This window comes from Pelodiscus sinensis, chromosome 1, assembly GCF_049634645.1.
Source record: "Pelodiscus sinensis isolate JC-2024 chromosome 1, ASM4963464v1, whole genome shotgun sequence".
In the NCBI taxonomy this organism is placed as follows: domain Eukaryota; kingdom Metazoa; phylum Chordata; order Testudines; family Trionychidae; genus Pelodiscus; species Pelodiscus sinensis.
Window position 1 is genome coordinate 45282685 of NC_134711.1, and position 25518 is coordinate 45308202.

Here is a 25518-nt window from a genome sequence, read left to right on the forward strand (position 1 = left end):
GACTACTAGAACATGTGAAAATTCAGAACTCTTCTGCTTGTATGCCCAGGTTCTGGGCTACAATGCACAGAAGTTTTTGAGGTGTCTTGGAGGGATACTGTGGCAGTCCCTATCAAAGCCTTGTTTGGGAGGAAGATAACGAGGCTTGTATGGGCACCAGATCCTGTACTTCCTCTGCTGTAGGTGGGTCCCATGAAGGTGCATCTTGCCCCTTGGTACTGAGCTCAGCACTGAGGACTGGCCCGTGTTCTGAGGGGGAATAGCAGGAGAGCTCATGCCTCAGATGCTGCCAAAAAAGAGAACCTCAAATGGCAACTCTGAATCAGCTGGAACACCTGTGGGTTCCAAACTGACTACTGCAATGGAATTTGGCACAATGCCTTGTCTCATGTCCAGCACTAGTTATTTCCAGTTAGTGATGCTTGCTCCTCTGCAAGGCATAGGATTCTGTCTCCAAACCAGTCAGAAGTCTCATTCCTGGGTGACCACATTTGTGCAATGCTGGCCAGTGCCAAAGAGTGGTGCTGCATAAGAGAACAGTGCCATGCCGCCATTGCAAGTTTGCTCTTTGTTGACCCCTGCACTGGATCTGAGGAATCCTGTGGTATCGGAACTGCCTCTGACAGTTCACAACCAACAGGGGTTGGTGGCATCGGGAAGGAAAGGAGGGCTGTCACTATCTCAGAAGCCTCTGGCATAGAGAGTAAAGTCAGGACCATCATGCCTTAGTGGCTCTTTCTGGGTAGGGAGTCCACCTGTATCGGACTCAGTGTTTTCAAGGACCAGAGTTGATAGTGCTGTGTGCACTGTTACCTGAGAGTGGCCTGGCATGGGTCATTCGGGCTTTGTGACCGGCTCCCCCAGTCTGTCTTTTCTTTGTTTTTAATTTGGCAGTGGCAGTGGAGAGCAGTGCTGAGATGCAGTGCATCGTGGATGTATACTGGTACCATAAGTCCTTTCTCAATATGGGGAGGGTTCCGCCATTGTGCTGTTTTCAGAGGCACAGGGGTGCTCCTGATCAACACAGAAGTACTCAGTTCCGATTCCACTTGCAGCTCTGGAGGTGGGGGGGAATGAAGCGCCAAAACTTCTATTGCCCCGGTCACCTTTTTGACCTGGGTTTAAAGTTCCTGCATAGACATAATCTTTCTTGCACATGGGCCTCTCCCCCAGTAGTTCGCTCACCAGATTTGTGGTGTGATGCATATGATCTGAAACCTTGTGACCGAGGCATACCCCACTGCCCAGACAGGCTAATCCCACATATCACAGAGCACTACTATCTGCAAACTCATGGCTCCAGTCTTAAGGACTACCCTAGGAGTTCCTACAGACCATCCAGGGCCTGCCATTTCAAGGTAAATAGCTCTTCTTTGAAGAAAGTGTTTCAGAGATCCACAGTTTTGAAAGACTTGGGGACTTTTTTGAAGTTCTTGGGTCTGCATATACCAACCCCTATTAGTAAGCATTACAGGACCTCTTCTGCTGCAGCCTCTGCAGAGGCAGGAGTATAGCCAGAGGAGGGACAGAGGGCACAAAAGGAAGCCTTTGTCCCACCTCCTCCCTCAAGACTCTTGGAGGGGTCTGAATAGGTGTGCATGAGGATGAAGTACTAGAATAGTGTCCGGATTCTATGTTCTCTGTTTGGGGACTATTTATCCCACTTTTCACCACTGCCCTACAATGGACTGTGGATATTGCACACAGTGGAAGTGGGAAACACCCTACAAGTCAATTTTTCCCCTCCTTCCAATCCTTCTTCACTATTCTTCTTGTGGTACCCTTCTCATGAGAGACTTCTAGACCAGAAGATGCAGTCACTCCTAAAGTTGGGAGCTATGGAAGAGTTTCCAATGGAGCTAAGGGGTAGGGAGTTCTATTCCTGTTATTTTCCAATCCCAAAGAGCAATGGTAACCTCAGACCAGTCTTAGATCTATGAATCCTCAACAGTTTCATGAAAAAGCTGAAGTTCTGTGTGGTCTTTCTGACCTTGCTTATCTTATCTCTGAATCCAGGGGACTGGTACCCCACCCTCACCTTAAAGGACATGAATTTCACATTGCTATCTCACAGTACCACAGAAGATACCTGTGATCTTTTAGTAGAACACAAACATTTATCAGTTCACAGTACTAAAGCTCAGTCTGTCAGCAGCCCCACCGGTGTTCACAGTGTACATGGTAGTAATGGAAGTCTTCCTGAGGAGTAAAGGGGTAAAGATATACCCCTCCCTGGAGGACTGGCTGATCAAACGTCGATCCAGAGACTAGTGGAAGTGGTGACTCCTCACTCAAAGTTTCTCTTTTACTTGTAGCAATCAGAACTTGAAAGCTTTTCCTCTGAGATTTCTCATTATACGATTGTATGATCCCTTACTGTACATCTCAGTGATAATAGTTTATTTCTGAAGTGCTCAGAAGAATAGTAGGCACTCAAAGTGGTAAGAAATCCCTGCCCTGAAGAGCTTATAGTTATTAGACACACCAAGAAGGTGGAAGCAATATTTTAATGCTACACTCCCTGTTCTTCATAGAAATATTGTGGGAGCGGTACGGAGAGGAGGGATAGCTCAGTGGTTTGAGTATTGGCCTGCTAAACCCAAGGTTATGAGTTCAGTTCTTAAGGGGGGCCATTTAGGGATCTGGGGTAAATCTGTCAGGGATGGTACTTGGTCCTGCTGTGAGGGCAGGGGACTGGACTCAAGGTCCCTTCCAGTTCTGTAAGATAGGTATATCTCCATACTATGTTTTATGCAAGATTGGCCACATGAGATACCAACAGTGCCATTGAATCCAAATCAAAGGTCAAGGAGTTGAGATGTAGATACAGGACATGTCTTTTCAATGGCACTGACCATGCTGGTACCCACAATGGATACAGTGCTGACCATGCAGCAACTGCTGGTGCTGACTATGACTTCAGTGATGCTACCTTACTCAGCATCACTGCCATGACCTGCATCAACTGCAATCAGCTGTCGAGCCCCAACAAGTCAGCTGCAATACAACTATATACCTTCCTGCTGCAACTAAGTACTTGGCACCTCTTCAGTTCTTCACTCAGGAAGATATTACTGTGGCATTGATATCCCAGTCACCTCTCCTTGGCACCAAGGGGTCACCCACGAGGAGCTTCCTTATGCAGCCTATGTCTCCCTCAGTACCATCAACATCCAGCAGAAGTGACAGTGAGGACTAACTAGTGATCCTGCCTGCCACTATAGTCATGGTGAAGAATGCCAAACTGCACATGCATCATCTCCAAGGCTGGCTGAGTTTAGTATATAGATCCAGCAGACATAACAAGACGGTAATACCACCTCCCAATGTCCTAGAATCCCTTCAGTAATAAACAATAGTAGAGAATTTCTGTGAATTGATTCCCTTTATCAAACACCACCCTCAATTATTATCACAATAGATGCCTCCTTGCTGGGTTAAGGAGCACACTGGGATAATTACAAACAGACACACGTACATACAAACTTACTGGAACTTGGAGTAGTAGGGAGTGCCTGTTTTCCTTTTCTCTCACTTATAAAAAAACAAGACAATACGAGTGATGACAGACATATCACATGCATGTTTTACATCAATAGATGGGTAGAGGAGAAGGTTCTCATTCCCTGTACACTAAAGCCATGAAACTATGTAATTGGTGATCCATAACCACACAAACGTCTCAACTTCCTATATGCCTAAATACCACAGTGGATATTCTAAGCAGAAAGTTCTCACAGATACACAAATGGAAAATGATTCCTTTAATCTTACAATACATATTCCAACAACGGGGGTTTCCCTGCCTTCAGCCTATTCACCATGGCTCAGAATCACAAATGCCCTCTATTCTCTTCCAGAGCTGGACTAAGAGCCCAAACTTTAGAGGATACATTCCTACTCTTGGGACAGGACACTCATCTATGCATTCCTGCTGATCCCCAGGGTCTTGCACAAGATATGTGATGACAATGCCAAGATCATATGGATTGCCCCCATTTGGCAAAGATAGATAGTATGCATACCTGCTACACATGTCTCTTCACTCTCCACAATCTTTCCCATTGAAAGCATATAGCCTCTCCACAAGCCAATAGATGATCTTCCATCTGAAAGTGGCTTCTCCAGGTTAACAAAAGTTAACCTGCTCAGAATATGTCAAATGTGTTATTGAGCGTCAGATGTACATCCACGTACAGTACTTACCTTTAAAAATGGCAAAGGTTTTCTATGTGGAGTCAATCCAAACATATCACTCCCCATACTACACCACTGTCACTAGTGCTAGAATACCTTATAGGGCCAAAGAATTCAGGACTGTTCATGAAATCTATCAAAATACATCTAGCGGTGATCACCACTTTAAATTGACGGATGGATTCTTGGTATTACAAAACAAACATTACAAAATGTTTTCTTACCTGTCTTCAGAATCTGTATCCTGACGTATATCCACCAGTGCCTACATGGGACCTAAATCTAGTTTTCGCACCACCGGCTCCCAGTTCTCTATTACACCTTCAAGAAGGTAGCATTCCTAGTGGCCATCTTATCTGCTAGAAGAGTTAGTGAGATAAGTGCATTCATGAATAAGCTGTCATACATGTTCTTCTTTAAAGATAAGATCAAGTTATGGCCTCACCTGAAATTCTTCTTTAAAATGACCTCAGCCTTCCATAATAATTAACCTATTCATCTCCCTACAATCTATCCTAAACCTCCAAAAACTCATAAGAGACCATATTACATACCATGGATGTTTGATGAGCTTTTTACCTGGACAGAACCAAATCTTTCTACAAGTCCCCAACTCACTGTCTTGACGACTGAACTATCCATGGGCTCTGCTATATCCAAAGAGTTTAAGTGGATCTTGAGCTGCATTTGCTTGTTATCAAACATATAAGAGAGAACTTTCAACAGGGATCAGATCCCAGGCTACTGAATCCATGGCAGTATCCATTGTGTTTCTATACAATGTACCCAATTTAGAGATCTGCAGAACTACTGCATGGGCCTCAGAACATACTTTCATCAGTGTCTGTACAATTATACATGACTCAAGTGCTGATGCCATACAAGGCTCACAGTCCTCTCCTCCACAAGGTATATAACACAAAAACCTCCCCTCCCCCCAGAAAAAACTACCATCACCCATAGTGGACACTGCTCTACTTTCACCTGAAGTGGAGAATGCACTGAAACAACAATGGAAGAGAAAGAGAGGGTTATATCCACCTTCCTCCCTCTATTGTGCAGTTTGATATAACAACACTCTGGTAGAGAAGGAACGGGAGGGGAGGTCAGTCCATATGTGTGCTCTAAACAAACAGCGTTGAGACTAACTATGTTAGTTACAAGATCAAGAACATACATTCCTGTTCATCCAGAAATATAATTTATGCCATCATATGCCAGCAGTGTCGGTCTGCTATGTATATTGTACAAACTTCTCAGACACCTCGCCAAAGAATCAACGCACACAAAACAAACATCAGACAGTTTCACAAAGAAAAAACAGTTTCTTGCCATTTCAGCCAAACTGGGCATTGTCTCAGTGACCTGACTACATTCATCCTGCTTCAATGGGACTTTAACACAAGACTACAAAGGGAAGCCTCAGAACTGTCATTCATGCTTAAATTTGACAGTTTACGAATGGGCCTTAACAAAGATGCTAATTATCTTACCCATTACAAAGATAGCTTCCCCAATTACCACCCCTAATATCATTATCCCATAGACACTAACCTCCCTCCTCACTTCCCCCCTCTGTTTTAAAATCTGACTTGTCAATTTTATATGCGTTCACTTTTTTTTTATTGTATCCCTTTGGTATATATAGTCTATGACAATTTTCTTTCACAATTTGATCTGAGGAAGTGAGTCTGGCCCACGAAAGTTCATCACCTATTAAACCATCTTGTTAATCTTTAAAGTACTGCATAGTCCTGTCTTTTGTTTCTTAAATCTACTTCTTGTTTGACTGTAAGTGTTCACAAGTTGTGTGTGTTATAGAGGAAAAGTGATTTCAGATGAAACAGAGTAGAAGATCTAGAATGCCTCTGAATAGCCAGTGTCAGACTGGATATCACAAGGGAATGCTTAAAAGGGGCTCAGGGACTGCAGTGTGTCTCTTGTTCATCTGAAAGCTGAAGACACTGCTGACATAGCCCTGAGGACAGTGGTTAAAAGACTGGTGATGTTAAGGAGCTGACGCCTACTCTAGCAAAGGTAACATAACTCTCATGCTGGTGACTTCTTAGTTCTTGGTGCCCTGAGAGCCATTGCTTAGATGCTGCTGTTGTTGCATCCCTACCAAAGGGCGAAGTTATTGCCCCAGAAAACTGAATTCTACCCTAAGAACCAGTTGTATTGGAAAATTGGGTCCACCCTTTGAAAAAAATTTCAGGTCTCTTCAACTATCTTAAGCACATCTCTCCCAGTAACATGATTTCTTAGATCATCTCTCTCTTAGATGGAGGATCTCAGGGACCTATGGGACAGATCACTCTGATTTTACTTCTACTCATTAAAAAAAAAATCCCTGGCAACATCATTGTTTGCAGCTAACAGTGAATGTATTGAGGTACCCAGACCCAAAGCATCCAGTTCAGTGGGCAGGCATCTTGTGATACGTCACAGAGCATCCACACTGTACACCTGCTCTTGCGCAAGTAAATTTACAGTATGGCGTGGTAAGAGAGGGCGTCTTGCACTAGAGCTACGCTCTTTTCTAACAGGTGTAAGCTCTCTTGTGCAAGAGGGCAGCGTGGACACTTAGCAGGGATTTCTGGCACAAGAAACCCCTATGGTTAAAATGGCCATCGGAGCTTTCTTGTGCAAGAGAGCATCCACACTGCCATGGATGCTCTTGCACAAAAGCACAGCTCGCACATGGCAGTGTGGATGTGTTCTTGCGCAAGACTTCTTGCATAAGAATCCTTGCGCAAGATGTTCTGAGGAAGTGAGTATGGCCTATGAAAGTTCATCACCTATTAAACCATCTTGTTAGTCTTTAAAGTACTGCATAGGCCCAACTTAAATGTATACCCCAAATTAAAAAACATAGCAAGAGACCTAAAAAAGAGTCACCGTGGCTTAACCACCATGTAAAAGCAGTGAGGGACAAAAAGGTATCTTTTAAGAAGTGGAAGTCCAATCCTATTGAGATAAATAGAAAAGAACATAAACACTGTCAAATCAAGTGTAAAACTGTAATAAGAAAAGCAAAAAAAGATTTTGAGGAACAGCTAGCCAAAAACTCAAAAAGAAATAACAATGTTTTTTAAGTACATTAGAAGCAGGAAGCCTGCTAAAAAACCTGTGGGTCCCCTAGATGATCGAGCTATAAAAGGAGCAATCAAGGACGATAAAGCCATTGCAGAGAAATTAAATGATTTCTTTGCTTCAGTCTTCGTGGCTGAGGATGTTTGGGAGATTCCCGAATCTGCACTGTCCTTTGTGGGTGATGAATCTGATTGAAGTGTCATTAAAGGAGGTTTTGGAACAAATAGAAAAACTTAATGTTAACAAATCTCCGGGACCGGATGGCATTCATCCAAGGGTTCTAAAAGAACTCAAATGGGAAATTGCTGAGCTATTATCTGTGGTTTGTAACCTATCCTTTAAATCAGCTTCCGTACCTAATGACTGGAAGGTAGCCAACATGACACCAATATTTAAAAAGGGCTCTACAGGCGATCCTGGCAATTACAGACTGGTAAGTCTAACTTCAGTACCGGGCAAATTAGTCAAAACAATACAAAGAATAAAATTGTGAAGCATGTAGAAGAACATAATTTGTTGGACAAAAGTCAACGTGGTTTCTGTAAAGGGAAATGCTGTCTTACTAATCTGTTAGGGTATGTCTACACTGCCCCGCTAGTTCGAACTAGCGGGGGTAATGTAGTCATCCGCAATTGCAAATGAAGCCCGGGATTTGAATTTCCCGGGCTTCATTTGCATGAAGCCGGCCGGCGCCATTTTTAAATGCCGGCTAGTTCGAACCCCGTGCCGCGCGGCTACACGCGGCACGGAGTAGCTAGTTCGGATTAGGCTTCCTAATCCGAACTAGCTGTACTCCTCGTACATGGAATCATTCCATTCCACGAGGAGTACAGCTAGTTCGGATTAGGAAGCCTAATCCGAACTAGCTACTCCGTGCCGCGTGTAGCCGCGCGGCACGGGGTTCAAACTAGCCGGCATTTAAAAATGGCGCCGGCCGGCTTCATGCAAATGAAGCCCGGGAAATTCAAATCCCGGGCTTCATTTGCAATTGCGGATGACTACATTACCCCCGCTAGTTCGAACTAGCGGGGCAGTGTAGACATACCCTTAGAGTTCTTTGAAGGGGTTAACAAACATGCGGACAAGGGGGATCCAGTAGATATAGTATACTTAGATTTTCAGAAAGCCTTTGACAAGGTCCCTCACCAAAGGCTCTTGTGTAAATTACATGGCCATGGGATAAGAGGGAAGGTCCTTTCTTGGATTGAGAACTGGTTAAAAGACAGGAAACAAAGGGTAGGAATAACTGGTAAATTTTAAGATTGGAGAGGGGTAACTAATGGTGTACCCCAAGGGTCAGTCCTGGGACCAATCCTTTTCAACTTATTCATAAATGATCTGGAGAAAGGGGTAAGCAGTGAGGTAGTAAAGTTTGCAGATGATACCAAACTGTTTAGGATAGTCAAGACAGAAGCAGACTGTGAGGGACTCCACAAAGATCTCACCAAACTGAGTGATTGGGCAACAAAATGGCAAATGAAATTTAATGTGGATAAGTGTAAAGTAATGCACATTGGGAAAAATAACCCCAACTATACGTACAGTATGATGGGGGTTAATTTGGCTACGACAAATCAGGAAAGAGATCTTGGAGTTATTGTGGACAGTTCTCTGAAAATTTCCACACAGTGTGCAGCGGCGGTCAAAAAGGCAAATAGGATGCTAGGAATTATTAGGAAAGGGATAGAAAATAAGACACAGAATATCTTACTGCCCCTGTATAAAATTATGGTACGCCCACATCTTGAATACTGTGTACAGATGTGGTCTCCTCGCCTCAAAAAAGATATTTTGGCCTTGGAAAGGGTTCAGAAAAGGGCAACTAAAATGATTAGGGGTTTGGAACGGGTCCCATATGAGGAGAGGTTAAAGCGACTGGGACTTTTCAGTTTAGAAAAGAGGAGACTGAGGGGGGATATGATAGAGGTCTATAAAATCATGAGTGGTATGGAGAGGGCCGTTAAAGAAAAGTTATTTATTAGTTCCCTAAATAGAAGAACTAGAGGACACCAAATGAAATTAATGGGGAGCAGGTTTAAAACTAATAAAAGAAAGTTCTTCACACAGCGTGTAGTCAACCTGTGGAACTCCTTGCCAGAGGAGGCTGTGAAGGCTAGGACTATAATAGAGTTTAAAGAGAAGCTAGATAATTTCATGGAGGTTAGGTCCATAAAAGGCTATTAGCCAGGGGATAAAATGGTGTCCTTGGCCTCTGTCTGTCAGAGGCAGGAGACAAATCGCTTGATCGTTGTCTTCGGTTCACCCTCTCTGGGGCACCTGGTGCTGGCCACTGTTGGTAGACAGGATACTGGGCTAGATGGACCTTTGGTCTGACCCAGTACGGCCGTTCTTATGTAAGAAGCCGCCAGTGTAGACATAGCCTAAGAGTTTCCGCCCATGAGCAGAATGAATTTTGTGTTGTGCACCAGTACTGAGTTCATGTGGCTTGTTTGGATGTGCCACTATGGCACCCAAGTTATTAATATCTTAGGGTATGTCTACACTAACCCGCTAGTTCGAACTAGGGAGGCTAATGTAGGCATTCGAAGTTTCAAATGAACCTCATTCCAGGAGGAGTAATAGTTAATTCGAACTAAGGACTTAGTTCGAATTGCCGTTTCACTGCCGCATGTAGCCATGGGCAGTTAGTCCAGACTAGTGGCATTTAAAAATGGCGACTGGATGGGAACATGCAAATAAAGCCCAGTATATTTAAATCCCAAGCTTCATTTGCAACTTTGAATGCCTACGTTAGCCTCCCTAGTTCGAACTAGGGGGCTAGTGTAGACATACCCTTATAAACCTCTACCTTTATTCTCTGCTGCCATGTCTCCTTCCCTTGCTCCATCATCTCCCCTGGTGTCTGCTGTCCCCCAACTCCTCACCCTCCTCAGCTGTCCTGGCTCCTGCCCTTCTCACTGCCCTTCTGCTTCTCCCGCCCGCCCCCCCCCCCCCCCCCCAGAATCCCCTAGCACCTGCGCCTTCCCTGACCTTTGCACCCTCCTGGTGCCTCCCCCTTCCCTCACTACCTCTTCCCCCTTTGCCCTCTTTTTCCCTGATGCTCACCCCTTCACCACCCTCTGTCCCTGTTCCCCTCATACCCCTGTGCCCTCACACATGATTTGCTCCATCCCTGCCTTCCTCATGCCCACTCCTTCTTTCAAGCCTTCTCCCAGCACCTCCCCTACCCCCTCTAGTTCCCAATGTCCTACCCTTTCCTCTCCCAACATCATCCTGTGCCCCTCCCACTCACACCTCCCCTGCTTCCCTTTTCCTCACTTGGCCCCCTGGCATTTGTCTCTCCTCCATGCTGTTTCTTGGTGCCTTCCCCTTTCTTCTCCTGACCTGCCCACTTCCCCTCAGTACAAGCCCCTTCCTCTACCACCCACCTTCTGCCTTCCAGTTTGCAGGGCGGCCCCGGCCCCAGCCCACATGCTGGACCGCACAGTGCAACGCTGGGCCACTCAGTTTTAAAGTCCTGAGCCGTGACGTCACACCACGCCTGGGCATTTCCCCTCCCAGCTGTTGCACGGCATATAAGCATGCTGCACATGTGCTCCCTCTGACAGAACCAAGCAGCCCAGCGCCCCCCAACCAAATCTCCCTCCCACAGAGCCAAGCAGCCCAGCACTCCCCCAGTCCAATCTCCCTCCCTCCAGCCAAGCACTGGAGGAACAGGTCCGGTAAGTTCATTTTACTTTTAAAAGAGGCTGCTCTTGCCGGCCGCTTCTGCTCGCAGTGCGGTCCGAGCGGTAGCATGTGGCCCAGCTGCTGGCTCACTGAATCTAACGTGAGGTGGGCCTACGCAGCGTGCACTCCCCTCCCACCCTGGCACCCCCCTTCTCTACGCCTCTGGTGCTGGCGGAGGGGTGGGCTGGTAAGCACGTGTGTGCCTCCTCCCCCTCCTGAGTGCTCAGGCGTCTCTTGTTGCCATAGGCAACAGCAGCTGGCAGTGTGCGCAAGCAAGGGAGAGTCTGCGCACCTTTCATTCTGGCAGGGACACTCCAGGGCCGGGAGGGACGCTCTGGGGCTGGCGGGGGTAGGGGGGCCGGGCCCCACTTCAGGCAGGGCCAAGGGAGAGATCCAGCTCCAAATATTGGTGGAGCATGGGCATAATGAGCCCAAATAATTCGCCGCCTATATCACATGTGAGTCCCAGTACAGGTACTCAGCTTCTTAGAGTGGTGGAGATTGTCCAATGGAATGTTCACAAAGTCCTGTCAATATGCATTCCATATCTTCTTCCTACCAGTGCCGCCTGGAAGGCTGAGATACTTGTCTAGGGTTTCAAATCACACCCTGGAGCCTGGAGGAAGAGAGACACAGCATAAACCTTCTAGAACTCACAGCAGTCAAGCTATCTCAGTGAAAGCCTAGATCAGAAAACAATCAGGTCAGAAAACCACAGTTGCCTTGGCAAATAGGGGGAGTTATCAGTATGACTTCTATCTGCTCCCTTTTTATTTTCTCAGTCACATTTCCCAGAAAGGGAAAAGGTAGAGAAAGGGCATCTGTCCCCAAGGATTTGGGATCTGTATTCCTAGTGAAGTATTTTGGCCTCTTCAGGTTCTTGCAGCTCACAAACTTGTTGAAAAAAACAAATTGTCCTGTGAAATCCCACTGAAGACCAGGATATAAATACCATTTTAAAAGTTAACTGTTTAAACAATTTAAAATGTCGTCATAATGGGGCAGTGATCCTGTTCAGGTGAAATAAAGGTTAAACTCTGCTCTGGGAGAGGGCTTGAACTTTAGGCCAGTCAGTTGAGTGTAGCATTTTGACTCCAGACCAGATGGAGGAGCTATTTTATGCCCGTTTGTGACACCACAATAGATTTTCATCTGATTTGTCACAAACACTATAATGCTTTACTCACAAAGTTATTGCGTGGTGTTACTAAAGGGAAGAGTTAAAGTTATTTGGTTCCTCCAACTGCATTCCATTCTTTGGCATGTTTGTATTTCCTATGAATTTAACCTTCATTCTGAATTTATATGGTTTATAATGGTTGATTTTGGATTCATTACAACATCTCTAATATATTATGCTCTATATTGCTGATACATAGTACAGTAAAACTCCAATAGTCCGGCACTCCTGATAGTCCGGCATCAAAATGGCAAGAGCCTAGTGAGTGAGCTTCGGCAAAAAATGAGTCACAAGGTAACAGCGGCAGCAGCTGAACTGAGCAAAAAGGGTAAAAGGCTGAAAAAAAAAACATTACAGTATACTGTATACAGTATGTACAATAAAAAGGGTTAAGAACACTTTATATACAGTATATAATGTATACAGTGTATATATATAACCATCTTATAGTACCTCCTGATAGGCCGACATATCTGATAATCCAGCACCACCTAGGTCCCATAGGTTCCGGATTATCGGAAGTCTACTGTAGTGATCTTAAGTGTATCTTGAGTATCTTTTTTTTTAATCTAGGAATATAATACAGATTTTGTACTTATTGATTTTTGGTCTTTTGATTGCAGTGCAGTAGCCACTTGACAAGATGCACATTAAAATTGCTCTTTGGGAATATAGGCCCAATTCAGCAAATCTGAAATGACTGAAATATATGTGCTTAAAGTTAAGCACCCATTCACTCTAAACTTAAATGCAATCTTAAATCCCATTAAGTTCATGCTTCCAGCGTTCTGTTGAATCAAGGCCATAAAGCTGATATTTTATCTGTTTGTTATTTTAACAAAAATTCCTTTTTCTCTCCTCCTCCCCCCTCTCCTCCAGGAAACAAATGACTCCACTTATGTATGCATCTCGAGAAGGACACCCTCAGGTTGTTGCTGTTCTTGTTGCTTATGGATCACAAATAAATGCCCAGGATGAAAATGGTTATACAGTAAGCAAGTTACTTGTATATACTATATATAACCCCAAATTAGGTGTTTATTTTCACATTGGTTTGTTTTTATTACTTGTTCCTTAGAAATACCTTTCACTCTAGTGCTCCACCTTGCAGATTTTTCTGGAACTCAGTCTGGCACCACTCACAGCTTTTTCCGAATCAGAGGAGATTATTCCTTAACATTGCACCTGCAATAACAGCTTTGACTTTTTTCTCTTTTCTTACCATATCTCTCATCTGTCTATCATCTATTGTCATCAGGAGCATGCACAAGATAGGGGGGCAAGTAAGGGCATACTTCCAGTAATCCTCTCTCTCACTGCCCTCAGTTTCTGCCCCACCCTTTCACCTGAATCCATCCTTCTCCCACCCTCCCCTTTCTGTCACGGTGGGAATCTGGCTGAGAGTGGATGAAAGGATGAGAAGCACTGTAGCTAATGCTCCTGCTGAACCCTACTAGATGACGTCTAGAGCAGGGAAGCTGAGCTGACAGCCTATCTCTGCCAGAGGGGGATGGGGAACCTGGCTTCCAGTAAGTGTTTGGAATTGGAGTGCTGTAGAAGGGAGTTCAGGTCATAGGGGACTGGAGGCAGTGGAACCAGGGATGCAGTGGGATGAATGGGGGGAAACAGTAGAGCTGGTTGGAGGGCTGATGTTTAAAGTGCCCCCCTACAAATATTCACATTTCAACACCCCTGGTTGTGATCACATCTAAGTTCCTTTTATGAGGTGTCATGGTAGCTCCAAAGCCTTGAGAATTACTCAGAATGGGATTTCAGAATTACACAGGCAACTTACTGCTTCCTTGTTTGCCATTATGTTCCTGTATTTAAAACATTCTACAAACTGTAATGTAAGGTGAGAAATTTGTTATTAATGTTTAAATAAAGCAAAATTATAGAATTTAGAAGATGCTAAAACAGTCTGTTGAATACATTTGTCATTTAGTGTGGTGGCAGGGGAGGGGAACATACCTCTCTGTGTGTTAAAGAAGAGTAAGAAAAGTCAGAGTTAGAACTTAGTTTTCATGTGTTGAAAACTTTTGTCATTCATATTTAAATTTTCCCTTTAATTTTTGAATTAATGTTTAAAGAATTTGACATGATATACATGTTTGTCATTTTCAGTGAACTGTTTTCTTTCTGGCCATCTTCCAAACAATAATTAGGTTAGTGTAATAAAATGAAATTGCATGGTATCATCATGATTAGCTGGTGGAGTTACCTTTCCCACAAATTATCTTATTTTGTTTTACTCAAATAAGTAAACTCTGTTTTTGTCTTGTTTTTTAAACTTATTCTACCAAGTAAAACAAAATGTTTTAAATATAGGCACTGACATGGGCATCTCGCCAAGGGCATAAGAAGGTAGTCTTGAAGTTGCTTGAACTTGGAGCTGATAAAATTCTACAAACCAAAGATGGAAAGACAGCTGGAGAGATTGCAAAAAACAGTAAACATTCAGAGGTACTGTTCTCCACTAAGGTCTATTTCTCTTTTTTTCTGAAAGATTCATTTTCATTAGTTGAACAGCTTTCCAGACCAATATTAATGTAGGCACTTAAACATATACTAGATCATATATTCAGTATGTATTAATATTATTCAGTGCTATGCTGCTGGTATACATAATGCTTTAAAAGTTATTACATGTATTGCATGTAATGTTTTGCAATGCATGTATTGCAAAGTTAATGTTGCTATGGGAACTTTCTTAAGAATTTCTTTGCTTATGTGTACTTAGATTTCCAGCATAATTTTAACATAGATCCTTGGTTAGAATTATTTTAGGGTGAATCGTTTGAAAAATGTATTAATCGACTTTTTCTAATCAACTTTTTGAGAAATGGCTAAATTAAACTCCCCACCAAAGGAATAATACAAAATTTGAAGAGCAGATTGCCAGTAAGAACTGTTGAAAAAATGTATTGGTCAAGTCAAAGGAGGCAGCCTTTCCTCTGACCACCCCTTAAAAAGTAGTATTCAGTTTGTGTGTAAGGAGCCAGCAAAGAAAAAATATCTTGGATAGGAAATCTCTAAATAGTATCATTTTACAAAGGCCATGCAGGATCTTTGTGCAGCTCACAAAGATTGGCACAATAGTAATATCTCTCACCAAAAATACCTAGGAAGATGCTTACTTCCTGAAGACCAGACACACGTACAGGAGGTTCACTATTAGAATTGTGAAACTTTTCCATTGGCTCTTCAGTCTCTTCCTCATCCTTCATTAGGATAATTAGTAGTCCCGGGGTAACTTAGGGTATGTCTACACTACCCCGCTAGTTCGAACTAGCGGGGTAATGTATGCATACCGAACGTGCTAATGAAGCCCGGGATTTGAATTTCCCGGGCTTCATTTGCATGAAGCTGGCTGGCTCCGCCATTTTTAAAAGCCGGCTAGTGCGAACCCCGTGCCGCGCGGCTACACGCGGCACGGGCTAGATAGTTCGAACTACGTAGTTGTTCCGAACTATCTGTACGCCTCGTGGAACGAGGCATACAGATAGATCGGAATGGCTACGTAGTTCGAACTATCTAGCCCGTGCCACGTGTAGCCGCGCAGCACGGGGTTCGAACTAGCCGGCATTTAAAAATGGAGCCGGCCAGCTTCATGCAAATGAAGCCCGGGAAATTCAAATCCCGGGCTTCATTTGCAATTGCGGATGACTACATTACCCCCGGTAGTTCGAACTAGCGGGGTAGTGTAGACATACCCTTAGATACTAACAAAAATATATAGCATCATGAACTTTCATGGGTAAATTTTTTGTTAGTCTCAAAGGTGCCACAGGACCACTCACTGTCTTTAAAAACTAACACAGCTACCACTCTGAGCCTTCATTAAGATTATAGTCATGCAGGCATATTATATCAGTGAACTTGATAAAGAGCAAAGAGGTACTTTCCTTCTGATGTTGTCATAAAAAAGCAGAACTAAATTTCTTTGTCAAGTAGGGGAATCACTTATCAGGATGTCAGGCCTTTTTTGTACCTCATAAAAAAGCATAAAATGAGCACAAACTGAGTATTTTCCCCACACAGCAACCCATCTTTGAAGGAATGCACTACTAATTATGTGTTTGAAAGCTTTTCCCTGCTAATTTTTTCCAGGTGTTTTTGGTTTAACATTAGCTTTGCCCTTTGTTTCTGAAATCATAGCTTTATTGGTAGTTCAGGAAGACTACTTGGATCATTGAAACAAAAGACAGAACTATGTAGCACTTTAAAGACTAACAAGATGGTTTAAAGTGTCTTTAAAGTGCTACATAGTTCTGTCTTTTGTTTCAGCTAGACCAGACTAACATGGCTGCATCTCTATCACTACTTGGATCATTGTCGCTGAAGGCAGACTAGAGTGATGTGTTCCCTGACTGTCAATTTTACTACTGCCAATAGGGCCAGAAAAATAAACTCTGCTATCTAGTGAAAATTGTTTGGATGTTTTTTACATGAGAGATTGAATCAGCAGGCAAAAAGAAAAGTAGTATTTTTCTTTGATTAATTAGTTATAAAGAACATGCAAGTACAAAATCCATTGTTTTGGTTGGAATGTCTGTAGAATCTGTGTCTTTGTCATATTCCTACATAGTCATTCTTATGTCTTTGATACAAAAATAAGTTACAAATGCATATATGACGTTATTCTTCAGAGATTTTACTTGGGAGTGAATAACTCTGTGTCTTCAAACCAAAAATAAATATTTAATTAATTTTAGTTACTGTATGACCTCTTTCAGCCTTTAACATTTCACATCAGAATGTTTTTTTAAATTTAGCTTCACGCTATACAAGTTGTTGCTTCACTATTGATTATTCTTGTTCAGTATTACATTGGAATGTGGTTAGTTTAGTAACATCCACACTCTTAAGGTATGTCTACACATCAGAGTTATTTCAGATCCCCCCGTCTTCACAAGCCCCCCATTATTTCGAAATAACATGCGCGCTATTTCAGCATCCCGGTAACTCTCGTTCCTCGAGGGTTAAGGGATGTCTGAAAATAGCACTTTATTTCGAAATTTGGTGTGTAGACAGCACCAAATTTCAAAATAGCCTGTTTCGAAATAAGCTACACAATTTGCATATCGAGTTTAGAGTGCAGTGTAGACCTAGCCTAAGGAGATATAAGGTTCTAGACTTATCTTATCACAGATGTTTTCTTTTGAAAGTATCAGATGACTTGTGTGAATTATTCTCACCAGGTAGTAGACTATGGAATAATTTCTCCATCTTTTTACTATTTAAATTTTCATTGTGCATTTAATTAATCTTGTGCTAATTTAATTCAATAGGACGTTACTATACTTTTCTTTTCCTAAACTGAATATTAACTAATGGGTTTTTATGTTTTTTTAAGCTTTTTAGCTTACTTTCTTTGACTGCAAATCCCTTGCATGGGAAGTTCCAGAACCTGCTTAAAGAAGAAGCTATCCACAAACTCTTGAAAGCGGTCCCTGATGCAATTAGAGATCATAGAGTTAGGTAAAAAAGGAAAAAAACCTAATGCTATTTAATTTTAATATTATTTAATTTAATATTATTAATACTTTCGGGGTGTAAACATGATTATCATTAAATAGTGCAGAACAATTTATAGTGTCTATTTTTGGACCTTTTTACGATTACATATAATGTAATAATTTATAAAAATTAGAAACTGAAACCTCATTATGAAACACTGAAACCCATGTTAATTTTTGTATTTCCTTATATATAGGTACCTGACTATAGAAACTCATGTTGTTTTACATAGCGTGCATGCTTCCAAGTTTTCAGCAGAGGTCACTGGAACACCATGTACACAATTAACTTTTTTCCTACCGTCTCTGGAGAATGTGACCTGATTGTTGTCTTCTCCATCTGATAATGTTAAGGATTTTTATTGAGAGTGGCTAATTCTTTAAAGATTGAGGTTTCTTCTGATCTGTATAAAACAGTATAAAACAGTTGTTCTATTAGGGATGTTAGATGATGGTTTTTCAGTAATTGTGTAGCTGCAATTAAAGAGCCTTTGGTCAAAAACAAACCTATACATTATACTTTGCACAAAAACAAGACAGTAAAATATACATAGAAAAGAGCCCTATTCCAATCATCACTTGAAAGCTTTTTAGGCAAAATAAGGCCCCAACCAAACCCCAGGAGCAGCCACTACATGGCTCCAGCCTTGGCTCGACTACCAAAGCAGCCGCCACCGTCCAGTATGCAGCCCTGGCCTCCAGAACAGGCAGGCAGTCACTACATGGCCATGGCTCCAGCCCTGGTGAGTCAGGGACAGCAAAGAGCTGCCCATCTGAGCCCTCACTCACCCACCGCCACCCCTAACAGCAGCAGCTCACCTTCCACTGGCACACTGCTGCACAGCTCTGCTTAGGAGGTGGGCAGGGTTGAAATTTCCTCTGCGCGCCATACAAGCGCACATCTTAGAAAGAACTTGGGTGGTAGAACTGTACTAATGTGGCTAGATCCTATCTACATTATAGTTTGCAATGCTGTACTAGTGCAAAATGGAGCTTTCGTTGGTGCAGTTTACTAAATTGGATTAGTGAAAGGTCTGCCTTGCTCCACTGCAGCACATCAGCACTGAAAGTTTGTATCCGTGTACAAACCTAGTGTAGCTAGGGCCTGCATCTATTCCTGAAGGCCTTGTTTCTTTTCCTGTACTTTTTACAGACTGTGATTTTTAAACGAGTCAATTATAGTCTCATTCTCAGAGGAAAAAAAGTTTGAGGGGTAGCAGTGTTAGCCTGTAGCTCTATAGAACTTTAGAGAGACGCTCGCTCACTCTCTTTCATGGGCAAAGCCCACTTCCTCAGATGAGTCTCTTTTTTCTCCATTCATCTGAGGATATGAGTTTTGCCCACGATACTAAATATTGTTAGTCTCTAAGGTGCTACAGGACTACTCGTTTTATTCTCAGAGATACAGAGCACAGTGGAGTTCCTATTGACTTCAGTTGCAGTTGTAAGTGATCGGCATCTCTTAAAATCAAGCCTCTATTGTGTCTGCTTTCATTTACTTATCTGGAATAACAAGAGTAACTGCATAATTGCGGTTATGAAGTATAATTAACTGATGCTGGTAAACTAGGTTGATAAAGTGGGATGGAAGGTATAGAAAAACAAGGAGTCATTATATACCTCATGCAGCCATCTGAAACCTGTCTAACTCCAATCTCAGTTCCTTAATATTTTTCCTTAAACTGGGTGTTGGAAAATTTGCAGCCATTTTAAACTTTACTTTCCACAGTGGTCTCCTTGCAGAGATAATACATAGGGATTCAACTACTTCTCTGCTGCTTAAACCAAGATAGATGTTGTTTCAGATGTCTACGTGTGCTTATCTTTCTTCTTATAGATCTAAAATTTTTAAAATCTGTGATGCTTGTCATGAACATATCTACCTTGCATAAAGGGTAGCTGGTGACTAGAGGACAGAGTTAAAGTATTCTGATATACTATAACTGCATTAGAGGGGTAGCCGTGTTAGTCTGGATCTGCAAAAGCGACAAGGAGTCCTGTGGCACCTTATAGATCTGTGAGTCTATAAGGTGCCACAGGACTCCTTGTTGCTATAACTGCATTATCGTATTTCCAATATTATTGGGAGTTTATGAAATAGTAACCTTAACTTTGAATTTCCTACCTGCACCCATTTGATTTTTAAAATTACGATTTAACATTTTTTTATTTAAAGTATTTGTACTAATTTACAGCTTTAATTAGTTTAATGAAGCACTTTGCCTAGAAATGTATATCACTTTTTGACACACATGCCTGTGTGTGTTCATGTTTTGCCTATTACAGTTTAGACGTATGCTTTATTTATGAAAAATAAATTTGCCACTGTTTTTTTTTTTTCTTTTTGTGACTTGTGCATTTATATATATAGTTCCTATGCAGCGTTTGGTGACCTAGAAGTATTTTTACATGGTCTTGGTCTAGAACACATAACAGAGTTATTAAAGGTAAGATTGATGTAGTAAAACTGCATATTTAAAAAAATTGTTTGTAAATTATTAAATGTGCAGCAGACTACTATGACCTTTAGATTTTTTTCAGTGTCCGATTGTGTACCTTTGTCAGGTCACATTTTAATACAGTTTTCCTATTCTACTTTCAAATAAATGTATTTGAAATGTTACATGTAAAATTTGTCTACATCATAGAAATAGATTTTAAGGCCAAAGGGGACCTCCAGATATTTAGGCTGACCTCCTGTATATCACAGGTCACCAGCCTCATCCAGTACTGCCATACTTAATAAAACAATCAGAATTAGACAAAAATATTATAGCCCAAAGTATACTAGACTATTATGTGCCACAGGAATTTGGGGAGACCAAGTTGCAATACCAGAGGGCCTTGCAGTGACAAGGAACTCTTTGATAAATCCTGGTGATTGCCCCACATTTCATGCTGAAGAAGAAGTTAAAAACCTCAAAGCTCACTGCCAGTTGAGCATGGGGGAAAATTCCTTCCTGACCTCACATGGTCATCAGTTAGACTCTAAGCATATGAGTTAGACTGAACAAGACAGCCAAGCACCTGAAAGAGAGGATTCTCAGTGCCACATCAGAGCCCGGAGCATTCTACTCAAGTGTCCCATCTGCAGCCATGACCAGCCCTGATACCTAGTGGAAGAAGATTAAATGCACCCATGTGCCTAAGTATCTCTCTTTATGTATTGAGGGAGACATCCCTTCCTCACATATATTGGTGGCTAATTTAAACCCTGAAGCTTGAGCATTAGGACCATAAGACAACTGGGAATTGAACCCTGTTTTTCTACATTACAAGGAACCCCATCAAACAGTCCAACTCATTGTCTAGTGTGCACTTAAATCTAATTGAGTTATTTACCTCCTACTGCTTTCCTTGGGAGGCTGTTCTAGAAACTCACCCCTCTCTTTTTTCTAAAGTCCAGCTTGAATTTGGTCATGACTAGTTTACACCCACTTATTCTTGTACCAACACTGACCTATAGTTTATATAGCACTTCGCCTTCTCTAGCATTTAGCTTGATGTATTTATAAAGAGTAACCATAGTCTTGCATTAGCCTTCCTTTGTGAGACTCATAAAGTCAAAAGGCTGCTTCCTGGCTATCACAGACACTCCATCCTCTTTTCCAGACCACTCAAACACTAGTTCTGCAAAAGTATCTTGGGCAGCTCCTCCCCACACATACATACAGCCCCCCACCTCCTGCTGTAGTGGCTTTGGAAAAGCATATCTGGGTCATGGATCCCCCATAGCCACATTGGTAAGTCAGAGTAGGAGTGGGAGGCAGGGCCTCTGTGGTCTCATTGGCTGGTCAGAGCACGGGTGTTCCTCTTACCATTACTATACAGCAATTAAAACTTCTTCGGAATTGAGGCATTAGATATCTTTGTATTATAAATACATGTGAGAAATTTTACAATGCTCCTTTAGTAATTGACCTGTATAGCTACATTTCTCACTTTTTTCTTTATAATCTTTCTTCTAAAATTCCATATTTGTTAAGTGAAAACTTTTTGTTTCATGCAGGAAAAAGATATAGCTTTAAGACAGCTTTTGACCATGAAAAAAGATGATTTTACCCAGGTTAGTTTACTACTTTAAAACTCTTTTTAATTTATTTTCACTTAATTTATATTCTTTTGTTTGTTGATATGTCTTCATGCAAATTTTTAGAGGGGAAAAATAAGAGCAATAACTTTTTCTCTCACAAATCTGATGATACAAATCTGAGATTTAACTAGCTGAAATCATGAACTTTACTATTTTTAAAATCCTATGACAGTGAAATTGACCAAAATTGAATATGAATTAGATAGGGCTCTACTTACTTGATTTCAGAATCTTGGCATTTCAAAAATTAATCTGTGGGGAGGCTCATCCTAGAGTACGAGGCCAATCTAATGCAATTATTGTTACCATTGCTTCATTTTAGGTTATTTGTCCAGTCATAAATCAATCCTGTTTTTAAAAGATAAAAGTAGTATGTATGTATACTGTTAATGCTTTATTTATAAGCTTATTATTAGTCTTTTTAAATTGTGATTGTTAAATGCTTCGCCAGATTTGTAAAATCAACATGGGATCTACATTGGAGTCTAGGTTATTTTCTACTTTTCTGCAATCACCAATTATAAAAACAGTGTGGGCCAAATTGTGCCTTCATTTATACCTGTGGGATAATGCTGTCTTCAGTGGACATGCAAGAAATCTAACTCAAAACCCCATTATAAACTAAAGTTTTCAGAAATAATTGACTTGTCCAAGTTAGAGTCAATGGAAAAGCCAAGAGTTGGAACAAAGATCTCTTGACTTCCGGGGCTTATCTACTTTTCATTTACAACTCAGTTAAAGCACTCAGTGTCTACATGATAGTTTCCTGATCCAGTTACAACATACAACACAGTGTCAATTTGTAATTTAAGTGGTTCTTCAAACAAGCACTTGGGCGCATATTCCAATAAACATAATAACGTATGAATGGTTATATTGGGGCAGCCCAAAAATCCATCTAGTCCAATATCCTATCTTCTGACAGTGGCCAATGCCAGGTACTCCAGAGGGAATGAACAGAACAGGTAATCAAGTGAGCCATTCCCTGGTCCAGGAAATAACCGTTACAGGACCACTTGGGAATAGTGACCATAATATAATAACATTCAACATTCCTGTGGTGGGAAGAACACCTCAGCCGTCCAGCACCCTGGCATTTAATTTCAAAAAGGGGAATTACACAAAAATGAGGAGGTTAGTTAAACAGAAATTAAAAGGCACAGTGACCAGAGGCAAATCCCTGAAAGCTGCATAGAAACTTTTTAAAGACACCATAATAGAGGCCCAACTTAAATGTATACCCAAAATTAAAAAACATAGCAAGAGACCTAAAACAGTGTCACCGTGGCTTAACCACCATGTAAAAGAAGCAGTGAGGGACAAAAAGGAATCTTTTAAGAAGTGTGGAAGTCCAATCCTAGTGAGATAAATAGAAAAGAACATAAACACTGTCAAATCAAGTGTAAAAATGTAATAAGAAAAGCAAAAAAAGATTTTGAGGAACAGCTAGCCAAAAACTCAAAAAGAAATAACAAAATGTTTAAGTACATTAGAAGCAGGAAGCCTGCTAAAAAGCCTGTGGGTCCCCTAGATGATCAAGCTATAAAAGGAGCAATCAAGGACGATAAAGCCATTGCAGAGCAACTAAATGATTTCTTTGCTTCAGTCTTCACGGCTGAGGATGTTGGGGAGATTCCCGAATCTGCACCGTCCTTTGTGGGTGGTGAATCTGAGGAACTGTCCCGGATTGAAGTGTCATTAGAGGAGGTTTTGGAACAAATAGAAAAACTTAATGTTAACAAATCTCCGGGACCGGATGGCATTCATCCAAGGGTTCTAAAAGAACTCAAATGGGAAATTGCTGAGCTGTTATCTGTAGTTTGTAACCTATCCTTTAAATCGGCTTCCGTACTTAATGACTGGAAGGTAGCCAACGTGACACCAATATTTAAAAAGAGCTCTAGAGGCAATCCTGGCAATTACAGACCGGTAAGTCTAACTTCAGTACCGGGCAAATTAGTTGAAACAATAGTAAAGAATAAAATTGTGAAGCATGTAGAAGAACATAATTTGTTGGACAAAAGTCAACCAGGTTTCTGTAAAGGGAAATCAAGTCTTACTAATCAATTAGAGTTCTTTGAAGGGGTTAACAAGCATGAGGATAAGGGGGATCCAGTAGATATAGTATACTTGGATTTTCAGAAAGCCTTTGACAAGGTCCCTCACCAAAGGCTCTTGTGTAAATTACATGGCGATGGGATAAGAGGAAAAGGTCCTTTCTAGGATTGAGAACTGGTTAAAAGACAGGAAACAAAGGGTAGGAATAAATGGTAACTTTTCAGATTGGAGAGGGGTAAGTAGTGGTGTCCCCCAAGGGTCAGTCCTGGGACCAATCCTTTTCAACTTATTCGTAAATTATCTGGAGAAAGGGGTAAGCAGTGAGGTAGTAAAGTTTGCAGATGATACAAAACTGTTTAGGATAGTCAAGACAGAAGCAGACTGTGAGGGACTCCAAGATGATCTCACCAAACTCAGTGATTGGGCAGCAAAATGGCAAATGAAATTTAATGTGGATAAGTGTAAAGTAATGCACATTGGGGAAAAATAACCCCAACTATATGTACAAGTATGATGGGGGCTAATTTGGCTACGACAAATCAGAAAAGAGATCTTGGAGTTATCGTGGACAGTTCTCTGAAAACTTCCACGCAGTGTGCAGCGGCGGTCAAAAAGGCAAATAGCATGCCAAGAATTATTAGGAAAGGGATAGAAAATAAGACACAGAATATCTTACTGCCCCTGTATAAAACTATGGTACAGCCACATCTGGAATACTGTGTACAGATGTGGTCTCCTCACCTCAAAAAAGATATTTTGGCCTTGGAAAGGGTTCGGAAAAGGGCAACTAAAATGATTAGGGGTTTGGAACGGGTCCCATATGAGGAGAAGTTAAAGCGACTGGGACTTTTCAGTTTAGAAAAAAGGAGACTGAGGGGGGATATGATAGAGGTCTATAAAATCATGAGTGGTGTGGAGAGGGCCGATAAAGAAAAGTTATTTATTAGTTCCCTAAATAGAAGAACTAGAGGTCACCAAATGAAATTAATGGGTAGCAGGTTTAAAACAAATAAAAGAAAGTTCTTCTTCACACAGCGTGTAGTCAACCTGTGGAACTCCTTGCCAGAGGAGGCTGTGAAGGCTAGGACTATAATAGAGTTTAAAGAGAAGCTAGATAATTTCATGGAGGTTAGGTCCATAAAAGGCTATTAGCCAGGGGATAAAATGGTGTCCTTGGCCTCTGTTTGTCAGAGGCTGGAGAGAGATGGCAGGAGACAAATCGCTTGATCATTGTCTTCGGTCCGCCCTCTCTGGGGCACCTGGTGCTAGCCACTGTCGGTAGACAGGATACTGGGCTAAAAGGACCTTTGGTCTGACCCAGTACGGCCATTCTTATGTTCTTATTAAACTTCCTGCCCTTCCTCCCACTATGTGTCTGGAGCACCAGGGGTTCCCCACTCCTGCCATAAATCAAGACAGCATTGAAACCTTTTGTGTTGGGCATAATATTTTACTTTATTTCAAAATGAAGCCTGGCCAACAAGCCCTCATTTGGGGCCCAGCCCCCATCTGACTGCAGCATCATAACTCTACTGCACCCCCACACACGCCAACCTTGTGCCCTGAGTCCATCATACACCCAATCTCCTGCTACGATCCCCTCATACTCTCCAACCCAGACTCCTGCACCTTCACATCTGCAGCCCCCTGCCATAAGATTGACAGAAGACAGCTACAATGCATGCACA

General features: G+C 41.8%; 1 protein-coding gene across 2 annotated transcripts in view; it reads left to right on the forward strand.

Moving 5' to 3' along the window:
* ASZ1 (ankyrin repeat, SAM and basic leucine zipper domain containing 1) overlaps positions 1-25518 on the forward strand; it is an 88785-nt gene that overhangs the window by 45650 nt on the left and 17617 nt on the right. For both annotated transcript variants that reach the window (XM_014573333.3, XM_075929162.1), the window contains 5 exons: positions 13040-13151; positions 14489-14623; positions 17517-17641; positions 20051-20126; positions 21689-21745. In XM_014573333.3, coding sequence (XP_014428819.3) covers positions 13040-13151; positions 14489-14623; positions 17517-17641; positions 20051-20126; positions 21689-21745 — 505 coding nt within the window. The remainder of the gene's footprint in view (positions 1-13039; positions 13152-14488; positions 14624-17516; positions 17642-20050; positions 20127-21688; positions 21746-25518) is intronic.